At 42.0% G+C, this 18177-nt stretch overlaps 1 protein-coding gene across 2 annotated transcripts in view; it reads right to left on the reverse strand.

The window, feature by feature from the left end:
- SPATS2L (spermatogenesis associated, serine-rich 2-like) overlaps window positions 1-18177 on the reverse strand; it is a 187426-nt gene that overhangs the window by 17758 nt on the left and 151491 nt on the right. For both annotated transcript variants that reach the window (XM_006861995.1, XM_006861996.1), the window contains one exon: window positions 916-974. In XM_006861995.1, coding sequence (XP_006862057.1) covers window positions 916-974 — 59 coding nt within the window. The remainder of the gene's footprint in view (window positions 1-915; window positions 975-18177) is intronic.

Here is an 18177-nt window from a genome sequence, read left to right on the forward strand (position 1 = left end):
GAATTCACTTTAAAATTTAACACTAAAGTCAATATAATTTAAAACCCAAGTAACTATGTTGTTGTTATGTGCCATCGAGTCGTTTCCGACCCATAGCGACCCTGTATAGGGTTTCTGAGGGTGTAAATCTTTACGGGAGTAGAAAGCCTCATCTTTCTCCCGCAGTGCAGCTGGTAGTTTCAAACCGCTGACCTTAAGGTTAGCAGCCGGATTTGTAACCACTACGCTACCAGAGCTCCTTATACATAGTCCTTTATGTCTCCTTGAACTTTTTTTAAAAAATTCAAATGACATCTATTATTTACTGTTGCCCATTTTTCTGGCCATGAGACCCTATAAGGTGAGTGTACTGTATGCTTGTGTCACAAGAAGTTCCCAGGGGTGAAGTAACTTGCTTAAGATCACAAAGCTCAGAAGCCAGGAGATCAGTGTGAAACTTCAGGACCTTGGTCAGAATCCAAAATCATAGTCCATTTAATCTGTATGTTGGTTTTGATTAGGAGAGATTTGGTGGTGCTGTAGGAGAAGCACAGGACTGCTAACCACAAGGTCGGTAGTTCAAACCTACCAGCTGCTCTGCAGGAGAAAGATGAGGCTTTCTGCACCTATAAAACATTTACAGCCTCAGGATCCCTATACGGGGTCTCTGTGAGTCAGAACCAACCTGATGGCAGTTGGTTTTGTACCAAACAACTAAGGAGCCCTGGTGTCACAGTAGTTAGGCACTTGGCTACTGACCAAAAGATTCGTGGTTTGAACTCACCAGTGCTCCACAAGCAAAAGATGTGGCAGTCAGCTTCTGTAAAAATGACAGCTTTGGAAACCATATGGGTTTCCTGTGTCCCAGAGGGTCTCTGTGAATCAGACTCAACACTGCAGCAATAGTTTTTTTAAAAAAATGAATTGTCTACTTACTGGCTTCTTCTTTAACTTTATCCATTTCTGCCATTAAGGAAACTTCTTTGTCAATGATGCTAGGGAGGAAAAATGAAAACAAAAGCAAAGAATGCTTAATCCAAGATAAATTTTTAATAAGCAGTGGAAGTAAAAAAGAAATTATTTTCATTAAACATAATACAAAATTACCATAAATATTTCTATGCTACAATGCCAGCAGCATACTTTGCCTTTCCAAAATTGAGGAAACATGGAAGGGATGCACCCAAGTATTACACAGTGACATCTGCTGATTAAATCATTGTCAGCAGATCTAAAAAAAATCATCTTCCCGACTTCTAGAGTTGTGCTGCTTTGAATGCAATTTTGAGAGTATTTTTACCCTATACATCTCAAAGTTCAAAACAAAATAATGAAGATTTGAAAAGCTGAAACTTTAGGTCATTCCAAAGGAGACCTTCTGGTATTGAGGGTTAGGTGGGCTGCTTATTACAAGGTCGGCAGAACTTGATCAGATGAGGATAAAGAAGTTTGATACAGGGAGCAAGTGTAAATTGCTACAATTTGATGAACTGGACCTTTGCTTATGCATGTATTTGCCCAAAATTCCAACCAAAGGGAAGGATTCTTCATATCAAGGATTTAGCTTGCCTCTTCAGTACACTGGGTTGATAGGGACGGACAACTGAGACTTTGGCTATCAAAAATGGGGGGCGGGGGGGCTCTAAAGGCACAAAGTGGCTGACTTACAAGCTCTCCTGAAGGTGCTTGGAGTCAGACAAGGGGGTAAGATAGAATCCCCAATGAATAGTTTTCTTCTTGTCCAGATAGGTCTGATGATGAGGGGGATAGGATTTTATGATTCAGTTGTGAGTATTGTTATCAGGACTACTGGCGATTGTCACAACTGTAAATGTAGAAGAGGTGTAACTAAAAGGGGGGAGCAGTTAATCAGTCATTTCAGGAACAGATGACCCTAGGACCATCAAGAGGGAAAAGCATGAGAGGAGCAAGGAACCCTAACCAGAAAAGTGGCATGGCGACAGAGATGGTGGCAGAGGCGATGGTGTAGAGAGATAGAGCAGCTAACACTCAAGGCCCATGGACTGAGAAAGGCAATGTGTCTGCAGGCAGGAGGCTGGCTTGCAACATGTGCCCTTTGCACATTTAAACAAATATATATTTTCAACATGGTATGTGTACATCACACACACACACAAGGAATAGAGGTAAATACTATTAACTGATGGTACATGGAGGGGATTCTAATCATTGCAATCAATGATTTGTTGAATGTAAAACTGATGATTTACCTTGCAAACCTTCTCTCAATTCACAATAAAAGCTTTTAAGAAAACAAACAAGGTCGGTAATTCAAACCAATTAGAGGAAAATGAGATTGTCTACTCCTGTAAGATTTGCAGCCTCAGAATCTCTATACAGAGTTGCGATGAGTTGGACCTGGCTCAGTGGCTGTGGGTTTTGTTATTCAAGTCCTGTGGTTCTCAGATGCCCCTGTGCTCCACCCTCGGAGATTATGCCTGGGAGGGCATGAAGTGGGCCTGGTTCTGACAGTCTAGGTCCATACTCAGAGGAACATGGTCTGGGACAAACCTTCTCCACGTTATATAAGCAAAAGGTTAATGCTTGGCTGCTAACCAAAATGCTGGAGGTTCAAGTCCACTCAAAGCCTCCTCAGAAGAAATGCCTTGCAACCAACCCCTGAAAGTTGCTTAAAAACCCTATGAGCACAGTTCCACTCTTGGGGGTGCCATAAGCTGAAACTGACTTCACGGCAACTGGTTTAGTTGTATCTTTCTAATTCTCCTAATTAAGTATTCCAATGTTCAAATCAACTTTAAAAAATTCAAAATTCATTCATTTATTTATTTTTAAAAGTAAAATCTTCTTAAAGCAAACAATTATCTGTCCAAAAGTTTGTTTTTCTCCATCTTGACCCCAACTCCTCTTCCCAGAAACAATGCAAGATTGTTGTTGCTATGGTTATGTGCCGTTGAGTTGGTTCCGACTCATAGCAACTCTGTATAGGGTTTCCAAGACTTTAAATCTTTGAGGGTGCAGGAAGTCTCATATTTCTCCCAAGGAAGGAGCAGCTTTTGGGTTCAAACCACAGACCTTGTCGTTCGCAGTCCAGGGCTTATCACATAGAGCCACCATGTTCCTAATGTATGACTACAAATTTCTTATTTATCTTTTCACAGACTATGCATATGTTGTTGTGAAGTCAGTTCTGACTCATAGCAACCTTGTATAGCATTTCTGAGGAGTGGCTGGTGAGTTTGAATCACTGACCTTGTGGTTAGCAGTGCAGTGCTTACTTTACAGAGCCACACCAGGACTCCAGATAAGCATTAATATCTGCTATTCTTTTGATTTTAATTTCATTCATAAAAATTTTAAATGTGTCACTAAAGTTTTTTTGTTTTAAACACAGTCACACTATTATTACAACACCTACAGCATTGATTTCTTAATATGATCTAATACCTTTCAGTATTCAAATTTCCTCATAATTAAAAAAAAAAACCCAAAAAACAGTTTTAAATAAAGTCTATTCACTGCAATTCATTGGTTAATGTGTTTCTTAAATTTCTTTAAATTTACCGGTGTTCTCCTATCTTTCTCTTCTTCTTTTTTTAATAAGTGCAACTTATTTGTGGAAGAAACCAAACTGTTTGTCCTATAGAGTTATTCTCAGTATGAGTTTTGCTGTTTGCATCTCCACAGAACTATTTAACCCATTTCTTTGTATTCCTATAAATGTGTTGTCAGATATAGAAATTTGATTCGATTCAGGTTTAAATTTCCCTCTACCCCCAGGAGGAATATTTGTGTTTGTTCATTTCCATTAGGAGACATATGATAACACAAGACAACACTCATAAATATTCCTCATGGAAAAAAAAAATCAAACCTGAATTGAATCTAATTTCTATATCTAATAACACACTTATAGGAAACACAAAAGAGCTCTCTCTTTTTTAATATTAGCAGACATTGATGAATATTGCTTGGATTCAGTAAATCAATAGGGATTGGAAAATGGGAATATTAAAATCCTGTCATTCCTTCTTCATTTATTTCCTGAATTCTTCCATAAAGAGAAATACTCCCTTGTGAACTATTTGCTTATCCTGAAGTATAGTTTGTTTAGGTAAGGTAGGAAAATATTTGATTCTTTCCTTTTATCAGTTTTCAAAATAACAGTTGATTCCTTAAAGGCAAATTTTTGGCTTGTCTGTTGATAAGTTTAATTATGAACTCTATTTGATGTGCTTCAATCCACTGTTGTTATCTTCCTTTTTGCTACTCAGATTGTTCCATCATATAAACTTTTTAAAAGAACCATATACATTTCTAAAATTTGAAGTGTTCAATGAACATTTATTTCCTCTTGAGAATTTTGCATTGTTGGCCCAGGTAACAGGTAGTTTCTGGGATCTGTCTATAGTAGTTAAGAGTTCTGCAATCAGATGATGTAAACTAAACACTTGAAGAGCTAGCTCAACTCTGTCCAACCAGAAAATTCTAGTGGAAAGAATTGGCATGCATGATGAATGACAAATTCTCCAGAACTGGGCACTCACCCTAATCCATCAACCACAGACGACATCAGCTATTCCCATGACGCTGATGGCTTAAGTTCACTGGATATGGTCACTTTAGCGTAACTAGCATAGCAGGACATCTGCGCCTTATTTATTCACATTATGTAGGTAAGGGGTCCTGGTGTGGCACTGTAAGATAAGCATTGAACTGCTAATCAAAAGGTCATGGTTCAAACCTAGCTCCTTAAGCTTTAAATAAGTTACCTTAGCCAAGTCCAAAGTCCTCTCCCATTTAACCAGTTCGGATCATATACAGGGTCGCTATGAATTGGAATTGAGTCGATGGCACTTGACAACAACAACAACAACATATAGGTATAGGAAATATGTGATATCTTGGATATTTTTCCAGGTACAATTTATGCATAAAGCAGCATATGCTTGTTAACAGTATAAAATGCTAGCTTGAGTCAACAGACTTGTGCTGCTCTGCCAAGTTCACCAATGCAGCTTTAAAAGGGGCAGTTTGTTCTTCACAACTTTCATGATGAAGGCAGTGCCATCTTAGTTAGGAAAACAAAGGCTAATGGATAAGCTGCTGAGGAGAAAGGTGAGAACCTAGAGACTTGGGTGTCAGGATTCCAGCTACAAATTTCTGGGTAATTCCGCTGCCTGAGGAAATGCTTTGAACTTTTCATCCCCAATAAAGACTGAAAAAGGAGCAGAAGGAAAGGTCAAAGAACTGAACAGAAAGGAAAGAGAGGGGAGGGGGAGGGAGGAGGGGAAGTGGAGAGAAAGGAGAGGAGAGGAGAGAAGGAAGATGGGAGAAGGAAAGGGAAGAGAAATGTTGAGTTAGCAAGAAGGTAGGGAATTGTGGAAGGTGAAGACCCTCAGAGAAATCTCCAGTGGTGGGTGGGCCTAAGAACTTCTAAGAGCTAGAACATTCAATAGGCTATTTAAGTCTTGTGTTGTTTGGTGTAGAGTGTTGTCTTTCCTGTGATACCCAGATCTTCACAAGTTTGGTATGCTTGGTGTGAATGGTTTGAATATGTATGGCAACACACACATGGAAACTGGAAGGGACTAGATGTCACATTGGGTCAAAGAAAGGCTGAACCACTGTGAGGCGGCAGCAACTTGGAGGCCAAGTCAACATCAGAATATTAATACTTCCTCCACCCTCCCACTCCCAAACTGGTAAACCTGGAGAGGACTTTGGACTTGGTAAAGGTAACTTATTTGGAGCTTACGGGGCTAGGAGAGTCCAGCTGCCTTCCGGATTACATCATGATGGCACTATACATCACGTGAGACCTGAAGGTAAACCTGTGTTCTATTGTGTTCACCAGTGGAGAGAAGCAGGGTTGTATAAGGTCTATGATAGCTGAACCGGAATCAATTACAGAGGAGACTAGAAATGGGAAGACAGACAAAATAGTCATTCATTCAACAAATGCTGGCCTGCCATGTGCCAACAATGGTTTGGTTGCTGTTGTTGTTGTTAAGTGCCATCAAGTTGGTTCTGACTCATGGCGACCCTGTATAGGGTTTCCAAGGAGTAGATGGTGAATTTGAACTACTGACCTTGCAGTTCAAACCGACCTTGTAGTCCAGTGCATTAACCCACAGTGCCATACCATGACTCCAACAATGGTTTTGGGGTTGGCAAAAGAACAGTGGACAAAAGAGACAAAGATTCCTGTCACTCTGTAGCTGACATTCCTCTTGGGAAAGCTGAAAGGAAGAGCATGAAGACCTTCAGTATACACTGGGGGGAAGAGAGGGGGAAGAAAACAGTGATGCAAGAAGAAATGAAGACTCGTCCCAACCAACAAACTACAGGGCTCATACACAGACTCCCCAGGTTTTGAGAGCACTCATGGAATACAAGTAAAGGAAATACTTAGGGGTGATACAAGATGGGCATATCTTCAGATCCCCATGGGGGTGGGGGGTGGGGGGTGGGGGAAGGAGCCAACCCAGTGGAGTGCCAGGGTGCCACACAAAGTGAAGGGCACTGAGGCGAAGTCTCCAGGAATCTTTAGCTATTTTTCCCCCAGCCACCCTTCAACAAGTCCATACACCCTGAAGCTGGGAATCCTGCCTTCTCTGTGCATAAGTGCTGGTGGGGAGAATAGTGTGGGGAGACAGAGAGACTTTTGCTAATTTCTTTATCAACTACTGATCATGGTAAAATCTGTGTTGATTAAATTTGTTAACACGATAATGTGCCCAGAGAGTTTACAGGATAGATGGCAGGGACATAATATATATGCCCAGGTCTAACAAATATTCAAACAAAGCTGGATGTTCACAGAACTGTTAGTTTAGACTTTCTGGGTTAGCAACAGGAGGGATGATGGTTATACACAATAAATAGTTAATCTGCTTAATGCACACTTGAGGGTGTGGAAAAGCTTGTGAAGTTGGTATCAAACCATGCTTCCATTCCTCTAGGCATTTCAACAAAAGAAGATCATCCTCAAACGTCGTAGTAATTCATGCACTGCTGTGTGTGATTGTGCTTTCAAACGCTTGTGTATGAAGGCAAGCTAATGAATCTCTGCTGAGTCAGGGTTCTGCTCTGAACTGCTGCTAAACCCGATGAAAAATAAGATCAAGTACCAGCCTGAGCAGAGAACCCTGACTCTCTAACAATCTCAGTCACCTGAACCTGAGATTCCTTGGATTTTGCTTTCAAGGGGACAGGTTCGTTGAGGTGTAGGGTAACTGTGGAAAATGGCTATGGAGATTGAAATACAGGCAGGCCCCAGGTTATGAATGGGATCCAGGCTTGTGTCTTTAAGACTTGGCTTGTTAAGTTGGAACTGGTAAATACAGTTTTTATTTAGCAAGAAAATATCCCTGGTGGCACAATGGGTTAAGCATAGCACTGTTACCTGCAAAGTCAGCAGTTCAAACCCACCAGCAGCTCTGCAGGAGAAAGATGAGGCTTTCTGCTCCTAAAGAGATTTACAAGCCTCAGAAACCCTATGCAGGGTTGCTATGAGTTGGAACTGACATGATGGCAATGGGCTTGTTTTTTATTTTTAACGCAAGGAAGGAGCCATGGTAGCTCAGTAGGTTAAGTGTTGGGCTGCTAACTGCAAGGTTGGTGGTTTAAACCCACAAACCACCCTATGTGAGATTTACTGTCTGCTCTTGTAAAGATTTACAGTCTCAGAAACCCGACGGAGCAGTTCTATTCTGTACGCGTCAGAATAGACCCCACGGTAGTGGGTGGGTTTAGGGCCAAGAAAAGGCTCAAAGCATGTCCTATTTTTAATGATTTGAAAGCTGCACATGCAGCAAGTGAAAGTGATTGTGATGAAGAATTTGTTGCAAATAGGGGATGCTTCAATTGTTTTTAAGTGAAGGAAAATTTATGTAACATTAAACGGCAAGTATGAGTTGTCCATAAATTGGATGTCTATAACCTGGGGACTGCCTGCCTGTAGTGAAGTCTCGCTTTGTCTTCTGATAGGCTGTCAGACAGCAAGGAGTCAGCATCATGTCAAACTCAAAGCCAGTCCAAATGAAGGGTTAAAGAAGACAGACAGTGTCTAACGTTCTAAGGCCCTCCCAGGCCTGGTGTTACACCCGGCTTCATGAGAAATTTCATCTGTGTCATTTGCAAGTCCTACTGAATCCTCTAGAAGTCACTAAGGTACTATGAGTCACTCAGTGACTTGCTGATAAACCAACAACTCTGGATGGAAAAGCACAGAAGGAACTTGGCCAAGACTCTGGCATGGTGTTATATGGAAGAGAAGATGAAGGCCCTTTGACGACAGACATTGTCTGGAACCACTGGACCAGACAATTTTACTTTGAGACCTTCTAGTGATCACGTTAATTGTGAATTTCCTTAAGAGGGCTGATGAGTCTAAGAAGAATCACAGACAGTGTGACAGGCCAAGTTTAACTGCAGAAGGAGAAAAGAACACCCACCTGCATTCAATATACATCTGTGTAGACAGCCTTAAGTTGCCTCAAAATAAGAGTTGATAATAACTAATACTTCCTGAATACTTACTGTGTGCTAAGCACATTAGGGTGAGTTCAGTGCCTTATTGGAATGATCTCCTTTAAGTTTCACCAGGAACCCTGAGGGTGTAGCAGTTAAGCACTTGGCTGCGAACTTTGATACCACTTAGTGGCTCTGTCAAGGAGCTCTGGTAGTGTAGTGGTTACAAGTCAGGTTGCCAACTGCAAGGTCAGCAGTTCGAAACTACCAGCGGTTCTGCAGGAGAAAGATGAGGCATTCTGCTCCCGTAAAGATTTACAGCCTCGGAAACCCTGTGCAGGGTCGCTATGGGTCGGAACCGACTCCACGGTATTTAATGACAATGACAGTGGCTCTGTCAGAGAGAAGACCTTGTGATCTATTCTGTAAAGGTGACAGTTTAGGAAACCTTATGGGGTGCTTCTATTCTGTCACATGGGTTGCTATGAGTTGGCATACACTCAATGGCACACAACAACAAAACAAACTTTCTCAATACCCCAGGAGGGATGAGTCCTGCTCTCTCCTGGTCACAAGGCCTTGGCACATGCCCTTCCCTCTGCCTAGAAGATCTTGTCTTTTTGCATCTCATTAACTTGGAGTCTTCCTTCAGATCGTCACTTAATAAGCACTTCATTTAAGAAAGCACTGAGTTCTTAAAAATTTTGTTCTATTTATTTATCTTAGACTTCTGTGGGTTGCTCAACAACCACCACAACAACATAAACCCTGCTTGATAGAGGGGAATTTAAGGGAAGGCAACATGTTAATTTTCTAAGGCGTAACAACAATGAAACTTCTTAGTTGGTAGATTATAGTGGTTGTTGTTGTTGTTAAGTGCTGTCGAGTCGGTTCCGACCCATAGCGATATTATAGTGGTTGCATATAAATCATGTTTAAGCAAAAATTTACAGAAGTTTGGTCATTGATGGACTATGACTATTTGAGAAATAGCTTATGAATAAAAGTATAATTATATTTACCAAGCACACAGAGCTTGGCTCAGAACCAAAATAGGTAGTTAATGATTCTGTTTGAAAATTGGAGTGGTGATAAATATTGAAAGTTGTGCTTTTCTGCACTAATCACTGCAGTTTCAGGTTTGGAAAGATCCTGCTTTTCAACAGTGACCCTCTGTGCTTAACAGAAATACCCCAAACCAGTTTCTGTTGAGTCAGTTGGGACTCATGATGACCCCATGTGTGTGTAAGTAGAACTGTGCTTCATAGGGGTTTCAAAGGGTGATTTTTTGGAAGTAGATCACTGGACTTTTCTTCCTAGGTGCCTTGGGTAGATGACCACCTTCAATCTTTGGTTAACAGGCATGTACAGTAACTACACCAGCCTGGCACAGATACATAACTCTTCAACTGGCTGTTCACTGGCCACTCAACGTTCTCTCAGAGGGGTGGGCAGAGCACCTCAGAGACAGCAGACTAAAGACACATTAAACACATTCACTCTACACAGAGTCACACAAAATCCCATGCTGACCTCACATATTCCAGATGTGCCCTTCATCGTTCCAGAAAACACATCTTCTCATTTTATCTAAACTGCTTGGATAGTAAAATTTTATTTTGTTGCCATAAAAAAGCTTTTATTATCAAAGCAATAAGGCGCAAGGAGAAGGAGATTACCATGGCAAAACCTTTATGGTTTATTATATAGTTAATCACACAGATAAAGTGTCATTTTATAAATATGTTTCCCCTGGCTTGATTCCTTTCTATAGAGGACTAGTAATAACAATAAAGAATCTGAACAGCACTTTAGTAGGAACAGACTGATCAATTTCTACTCTGAGAGAGACTCTTCCAGAAATGTGAAGATCAAGGCACTGATGATAATATTCCTTCATTTGGAAGCTTGGATGAGCCAAGTCATTTGGTATTCTTTATAAATATATAAACGCTATGATAGTGGGTAGCCAAAGAAGTTGCTGGTGGACATTGAGAATTAAAGTACAATTTCAAAGGTGATTTAAAGAAATGAATCTGCAACAGCTGTTAGATTAACACAGATTAAAGAGGTAAAACTAGGCCACGGGCCATCTCTGATAAGGGAGGTTGTGGTGAGAGATATTATTTGAGATCATTGGACCAGATCATTTTGCTTCCGGACATGCTAGTGGAAAAAATCCTTCAGTTCTGAGCTTCTTTAAGCAAAATAAAGCAGGTGGAGGCATGAGGAGGAGAGGAGGCTGTGCAACGGGGGTGGTGACATTTTTTCTGCCAAAATTTATAACATCCTATGCGGGCTATACAAAATTATTAACTTAAAAATTAGCTTGTTACAGCAATGAAGACATGGGCTGAGTCTGACAACATTTCATAGACTCCTGTCAACCTTGAGATGAGAGAGAGAAGAGGAAGAGCTGGCCATGGAAAACTATGGCTGTTGTGAAGCATCCAGCTGATATGAAGTTGGGGGAGATGCACAAGAACGTCCAAAGTTACAGATAGTACCATTTGACCTAGCTTCAATGGCTTGATGATCAGAGCTCAAGGAAGATAAAGAAATTTGATAAAGAAAGCAAGTGTAAATTGCTACAATTTGATGAACTTGACCTATACTTATGGATGTAGTAGCTCAAAATACCAACTGAGAGGGAAGGAGTCTTCACATCAAGGATCAAACCTATCCCCTTGGCATACAGGGTTGATAGGGCTGGGCAACTTAATACATTGGCTACCTAAAATGGGTGGAGGGTGAGTTATAAAGGTGTAAAGTGGCTGACTTACAAACTTTCAAGAGGGACTTGAGTTTCAGATTGTCCAGGGAAAGGCAGAATCCCCACTGAACAGTTTTCATCTTGTCTAGATGGGTCTGGTGAAAGGAGATGGGGATAGGATTTATTTGATTCAATAGAGAGTAACTGTTAACATGACTTCTTGTGATTGCCACAACTGTAAAGGAAGAAGTGTAACAAAAAGGGAGGGCGTAATTAATCTTACATTCCAGAAACAGAGGACCCTAGGACCATCAAGGGAGAAGATCATGAGCGGTATGTGGGACCCTAACTAGAGAAGCAGTGACATCAGAGATGGAGGCAGCGGTGATGGAATGGAAATGGGCAGCTGAGGACTCTAGACTCATGGAAAGAGAATGTGTGCCAGTGGCCAGGAGGCTGGCTTGAAGAATATGCCCTTTGGTGGTTTAAATGATTATATATTCTTGTGAGTTTTTGTGTACATCAGGAAAAACAACAACAACTACAACAAAAACTCTCCCAGGAAATAGAAGCAAATACTGTTGAGTGACGATGCATGGAGGGGATTGTAATTGCAATGAAACAAAATACTATAGGTTGAGTTCTCCCATGTAAACTATCACTCAATTCACAATAAAAGCTTAAAAAAACTAGCCTGCTATATTTGGTCAAACATTTAATTAACTCACCCCTAATATGAGGTCTCTGGTAGCGTAGTGGTTACGAATCGGGCTGTGAACCGTAAGGTCAGCAGTTCGAAACTACCAGCTGTTCCATGGGAGAAAGATAAGGCTTTCTGCTCCTGTAAAGATTTACAGCCTCGGAAACCCTGTTCAGGGTCGCTGTGGGTCAGAACTGACTCCACAGCACTTAACAACAACAACGTGATGGCTGGAACTGTGGTTGCCTCGGCAGGGCCAGACCAAATGATTTAGCGGGCTTCATACAGCCCTCAGACCAGACGATTCCCACCCGTGTTGTAGAGGAATAAACAGGATGAACAGGCTGAAGAAAAACTTCATGTCCCCCAGCCCTGTATAGCAATAGAGGGTAGAGGCATGGGTGGAGAAAACTGATGAGTGTTAATGTCATGTGTGGCCTTTTTGGCCTCTATTGAGTGTGCAAGTGGGTGACACGCCATAAAGACAGTATGAGGATTCCCCCCACCTGAAGGTTCTGTACCTTAGCACTGCTTCAGGAATGTCATCTGAGCTTCTGACAGTCTCCTAGCACTTGGTGACTGTAATGAGGGGCCTTAAGGAGTTCTGGTAGCGTAGTGGTTTCACACTGGGCTGCTAACCTCAAGTTCAGCAGTTTGAAACTACCAGCAGTTCAAAGGGACAAAGATGAGGCTTTCTGCTCCCATAAAGATTTACAGCCTCGGAAACCCTGTTCAGGGTCACTATGAGTCGGAACCGACTCCACGGCACAGCACCACTATGAGGGGCCTGGAGCTGGTCAGCTATGCCTGCCCTTTACTAGTTAATGCTGCTGGAAGATGCTGTCTATATTGTCCTAGGTGGAGGTGTATGAAACCTTATTCATTCACTAAGGCATAATGTACTGTTACCATGGGTATCACTTTCAGTACAACTTCCAAAAATCTTTCCAGGAATCCTTGGACCTAGGGAAACACTAGTCAGAGGTTCCAGCTCATCAGTTTCTCAACTACTGCAGCTGTTAATGAGGCTTCTGTCCTTGGCTTGGCAGCCACACATGCACAAGACTTCTGGACCTGTGTGTGGTCTGTGTTCCCAGGGTCAATAGATCTGGCAGTCCAAACACTATGTCAGTGACTGCAGATGGCACACTGTGTTCTAGCATGCAGCCGGTGCCTGACCCTTCCCTTCTCCATTCTGCTCTCCCTGATTTAGACCCTGTATGCTGGTGACTGGGGTCACCTCTTGCCCAGCTTCCATGACTCCTTTTCCTTCACTTCCCACATCATTAAGTCCTCTGCTGTCTACCTCAGAAATCTCTTTCCTACCCTATTCCCCAGGAGTACAGTGGCTCTGTAGGATAAGCACTGGATTGTGAACCACAAGATCAACGGTTCAAGTCTGCCAACTGTTCCCCAGAAGAACAATGAGGCTTTCTGCTCCAGCAAAAATTCACAGCCTCGGAAACCCAATACATGGCCACCATGAATCAGAATCAACTGAATGGCACTTAGCAATGCTCTACTTCCACTATTGCAAATTATCATTATCAAACTGTTGGCTGTGGTCTTCCCCCACCCCAGCTGCTGTGATTCTTAAGTCTGTCACATTCCACTCTACATTAAAAAAAATTGATATTGCATTTTAGATCAACATTTACAGCTAATTAGGTTCCCATTTAACAATTTTTATATGAATGGTTCCATGACACTGATTTCAGTTTTCATACTGTGTCAGCATTCTCATTATTTGTGTTCTGTTTGTTCTGTTTCCATTGATCTAGTTTCCCTTTTCCTCCTTGCCTTCTCATCTTTGCTTCTGTGTAAATGTTGCCCGTTTAGTCTTACCCAGTTTAAGGGAGTACATTGCTCATGGATGACATTGCTTATTTTACAAGCCAATCTGTTATTTGACTGAAAGGTGACCTGCAGAAACAGATTTAGTTCCAAGCCCAAAGGGGGATTCCTCTAGTCTCTATTGGTCCAGTTGGTGCAGCATTTTTTAAGAATTTGAATTTTGTTCTACATTTGATATTGTACATTTTTGCATTTAGCTGTTACAACCAACGTTCTTTTCTATGTGTGTGTGCCATTCTTTTTATAAGTCAAAAAAGGATAAATGAAATTATTTTCTTCTGGATGTTGGTGACAAATGAACTTTCTGAAGATGGCTTGAATACCACACAATGGTATTTGGTAAATGTTCAAAATCCAATATAAATGTCTATAGCACCAAGACCCTTTGAAAAGTTGCGAACTTATGGTGACTGCCAGGGGACTACAGTAGCCGTGTCTCTCAGTTTGAACCCCATCCTATACACAGAATACATCCCTCGAGCCGTCACCAACTGCCAGTAGCTGCACTCAATCTGTCAATCACCTGGAGCCCATTTGATTCCATTTCTTTTACTAGCGACACTGATGTCTGTTACTATCTCACAGGCTACATGTTTTAAGCTAGAGCCTTACAGTGACTGGAAACCACAATCAATGGCTCATCAGACTTGTCTGAGGTACAGTTTGAAATGGGGCATGTGCAGATTTGGCACCAATACTAACTCCCAACAGTTATAAAATTCTGACGCCTCTCACAAAGGACACAGTTAATAATGAAAACCAAAAAAAAACAGTAGAGGGATTTCTTTCACTTTTTTTGAATTTTGAAAGTGACATCTAAGCTGTGATGATCCCATAAATTCTAGAAATCCCATAACTCCACATGTTCAGTAGAAAAATGTCTATTCCTTGGATACCTCCACTTCGAGTTCTACACACGACTTTGCTTAATAATCTATGTTCTTATCTTTGCTAAGTATCGCTTAGTTTGTTGTTTTCCGTGGAGCTCACTATTCAGGGAAGTGATACAGTCAGGATTTTTCTTTCGATGGTTATAAAAATGATATGTTTTACCACCCCTGGTTTTTTTTTTTTTCACGTTACACCTAGCGTAGTGGATTACGAGCAGGGCTGCTAACTGACAGAGCAACAGCTCAAATCCACCAGTCATTCTGCGGGAGAAAGACGATGCTTTCTGCTCCTGTAAAGATTTGTTGTTATGTGCCATCTAGTTGGTTTCGACTCATAACAACACTGTATAGGGTTTCTGAGGGTTGCTTTCTTACAACACCATACCAGGAATACAGGGTCCAGTGCTTATCCTACAGCACCACAGCCTTGGAAACCCTATACAGGGTCACTATGAGTCTGAACCCATGGAAAGCATACCACCATGCATTTGGGAAAGAAAGCAAATGGTTCTGTGCATGCTGACTGTCTTAGAGCCAAGGGAGAAAGTTTAACACAGCATTCTTCTTCACATTTTTAGGTCCCTCGAAACCCTGTACAGGGTTGCTATGGGTTGGAATTGACTCGATGGCACTTTACAACAACAACAACAACGGCTCACTAAAAACAAACTGGAAAATCCAAAAACAACTATTAAAATAAAACAAAACAAGGCAAACTCCCTCTTTGTCTCTTCCTCAAAATACATCCAAGCACTCTGAACACTCTTTTGTGTTTCCTTTAAGGTTTGTTTGTTTTGGGGGTGGGTGTGGTGGGAGTGAAGGGAGGGCCTAGGCAGAAGCCATCAGGATGGTTGAACATGAAGCTGGAAGAAACAGATGTGGCCCACATCCCACACGGGAACCTGGCCTGGCCCCAACTGGTCCCCTGTTCCTGGTGTCTCCGGAATCCCTTGACTGTCTAGTGAGGAGGCAGGGAAGGCACGTGCACTCCTTGATTTGTACGAGAGGGCTCTTCATCCCCAGGCTTTCACGTCCCACCACACTCCTCATAGCCCCTTGCCCTAGCCCAGTGCCTTCGGGGTGGGGTGGGTGGGCACAAATAAATGCCTGAACTCTCTTTGTTGTTGTTAAAGTGCCATCAAGTCATTTTTGACTCACAGTGAACCTGTATAGTTTCCAAGGAGCAGCTGGTGGGTTTGAACTGCTGACTTTTGGTTCAAAGTCCAGTGCTGATCCTTGGGTGCCAAACCAGGAGCCCAGAATGCACTTTTCACTAAAAAGCTGACTTTTCTAATTTTTAGTATTTTAACAATGGTGCACATATAGAATTTATGAATACATACATTTTTTTATTTGGGAGGGATGTATCCAAATTCTCTCAGTGATAGAGTGAGACCCAGGGCACATACTCTTGCATTATGGTCCTTTGTGCTTCTGGCTTCTCATGGTGTTACTTACACATGGGACTCTCCTTCCCATTTCTGTCTAGCAGATTCACAGGTAATCTGCAGAACCAGCTCAATGTCACCTCTTTGGTGGACCCTTTCTTAACTATCAAATAGAGTTGATTGTGCTCTCTCTGAAGCACAGCCTAGCACAGTATTTGCACCCCTGCTTTATACTACTCGTCTTTGTCTACACCCTGTATGTGCACAACCTTTTCTAGGAAACAGATTGTCTTTTGTCCTTCACTGGAGTCTCTGGGTGGTGCAAATGCTTAACACGCTTGACTACTTACCGAAAGGTTGGAGGTTGGAATCCACCAAGAGGTGCCTTGAAAGAAAGGTCTGATGATATAGTTCTGAAAAAAGCAACCATTAAAAACCTATGGAGCAAATGATTCTACTCTCACACACATGGGGTTGCCATGAGCCGGAGGAGATTAAGTGCAACTTTTGGTTGTTATTTTTTGTGCTACTCCGTTGCGGTCTTCAGACCACTTACATCGGTACCCACTGTACTCATTAAATGTAGGCTCCTGGCTCACCCCACACTCACAGAAGCAAAATCTCTGGGAATGTACCAGATGCTCCTATAAACTCCAGAGTTGGAAAAGTATTGGCTTGTACACACTCATTTCTCTACTGAATAGATGAAAGGAGAATGGAGAAGAGAAAGGTAGAGAGACAGCATGGAAAAATGTGAACGGATGTTTGGGAGGCAACTGTGGTTGTGCAAATGAGCCACGGTGGTGCAGTAGTTAAGCACTCAGCCACTAACTGAAATGTAGGTAGTTCAATCCCATCAACCACTTTTTAGGAGACAGATGTGGCTGTTTGCTTTTGTAACGATTTTAACATAGGAAAGCCAGTTCTACTGTGTCCTGTAGGGCCGCTCTGCATTGGAACCAACTTGATGATAGTGAGAATGGGTTTGGTTGCTTCTTTCCTTCTCAAACAGTAAACTGCTACAAGGTGTGATGTCTCACAACTGACATCTGCTGCATGCCGAAGAAACAAAAACAGGACAAAGATAACTGCTTCCTGGTGTCTTGGTGGGTGTTATTGTTGCTAGCTTCCATCTAGTTGGTTCCAATTCAGAGCAACAGTACGCATGACAGAACACAACACTACCTGGTCCTGCGTCATCCTCACAACTGTGGCTGTGTTTGAGCCCATTGTGTGCTGCCACTGTGTCAATCCACCTCGTTAAGAGTCTTCCTCTTTTTTCACTGACCCTCTACTTTATCAAGTGTGATGTTCTTCTCCAGGGACTGTTCCTTCCTGATAACATGTCCAAAGTGGTGGTGGCGGTGGTGGTGGTTATGTGCTATGGAGTCAGTTCCGACTCACAGCGACCCTGTACAGAGTTTCCGAGGCTGTAAATCTTTACAGGAGTAGAAAGCCTCATCTTTCTCCCGCGGAACAGCTGTTAGTTTCGAACTGCTGACCTTAAGGCTCGCAGCCTGATTCGTAATCACTGAAATCTTGCTTTCAAAGAGCAATCTGGTCGTACTTCTTCAAATACAGATTTGTTCATTTTTCTGGCAGTCCATGGTATAGTCAATATTTTTAGCCAATGCCACAATTCAAATGTATCAGTTTTTCTCTGGCCTTTATTCATTTAGCTTTTGCAACAAATGAGGCTACTGGGTCAGGCACACCTTAGTCCTCAAAGTGACATTTTTGCTCTTCAACACTAGACAGGTCTTTTGCAGTAGGTTAGTCTAATGCAATACATCACTGATGTCTTGATTTCCGCTTCCATGAGCATTGATTGTGGATCCAAGTAAAATAATAAGAGGAAAGGAAATTTTCCCTAAACTTTTTTCTCCTAACACATTTCCCTGGGTTTTTCCTAAATTACTGGATGTTCTATGTAGAACAGAAGAAAATCAATCTTTATGGAACATCTATGATGGGCAAGGAGTCTGGTGTGGGACTGTAGAGCAAGGAGCACTGGGCTCTAAACCACAGGGTTAGCAGTTCAAACCCACTAGCTGTTCCTCAGAAACCCTGTGTAGGGCCGCTGTGAGTCTGGTGTGACTCGACAGCACTTAACATCATGGCCAAGGCTAGATATTTTCTGGAATGATCTGTCCATGTACATGATTCTTTACAAAAACCATATAAAATGGTAGTCATAGC

The sequence above is a fragment of the Chrysochloris asiatica genome, unplaced genomic scaffold (assembly GCF_000296735.1).
Source record: "Chrysochloris asiatica unplaced genomic scaffold, ChrAsi1.0 scaffold00045, whole genome shotgun sequence".
In the NCBI taxonomy this organism is placed as follows: Eukaryota; Metazoa; Chordata; class Mammalia; order Afrosoricida; family Chrysochloridae; genus Chrysochloris; species Chrysochloris asiatica.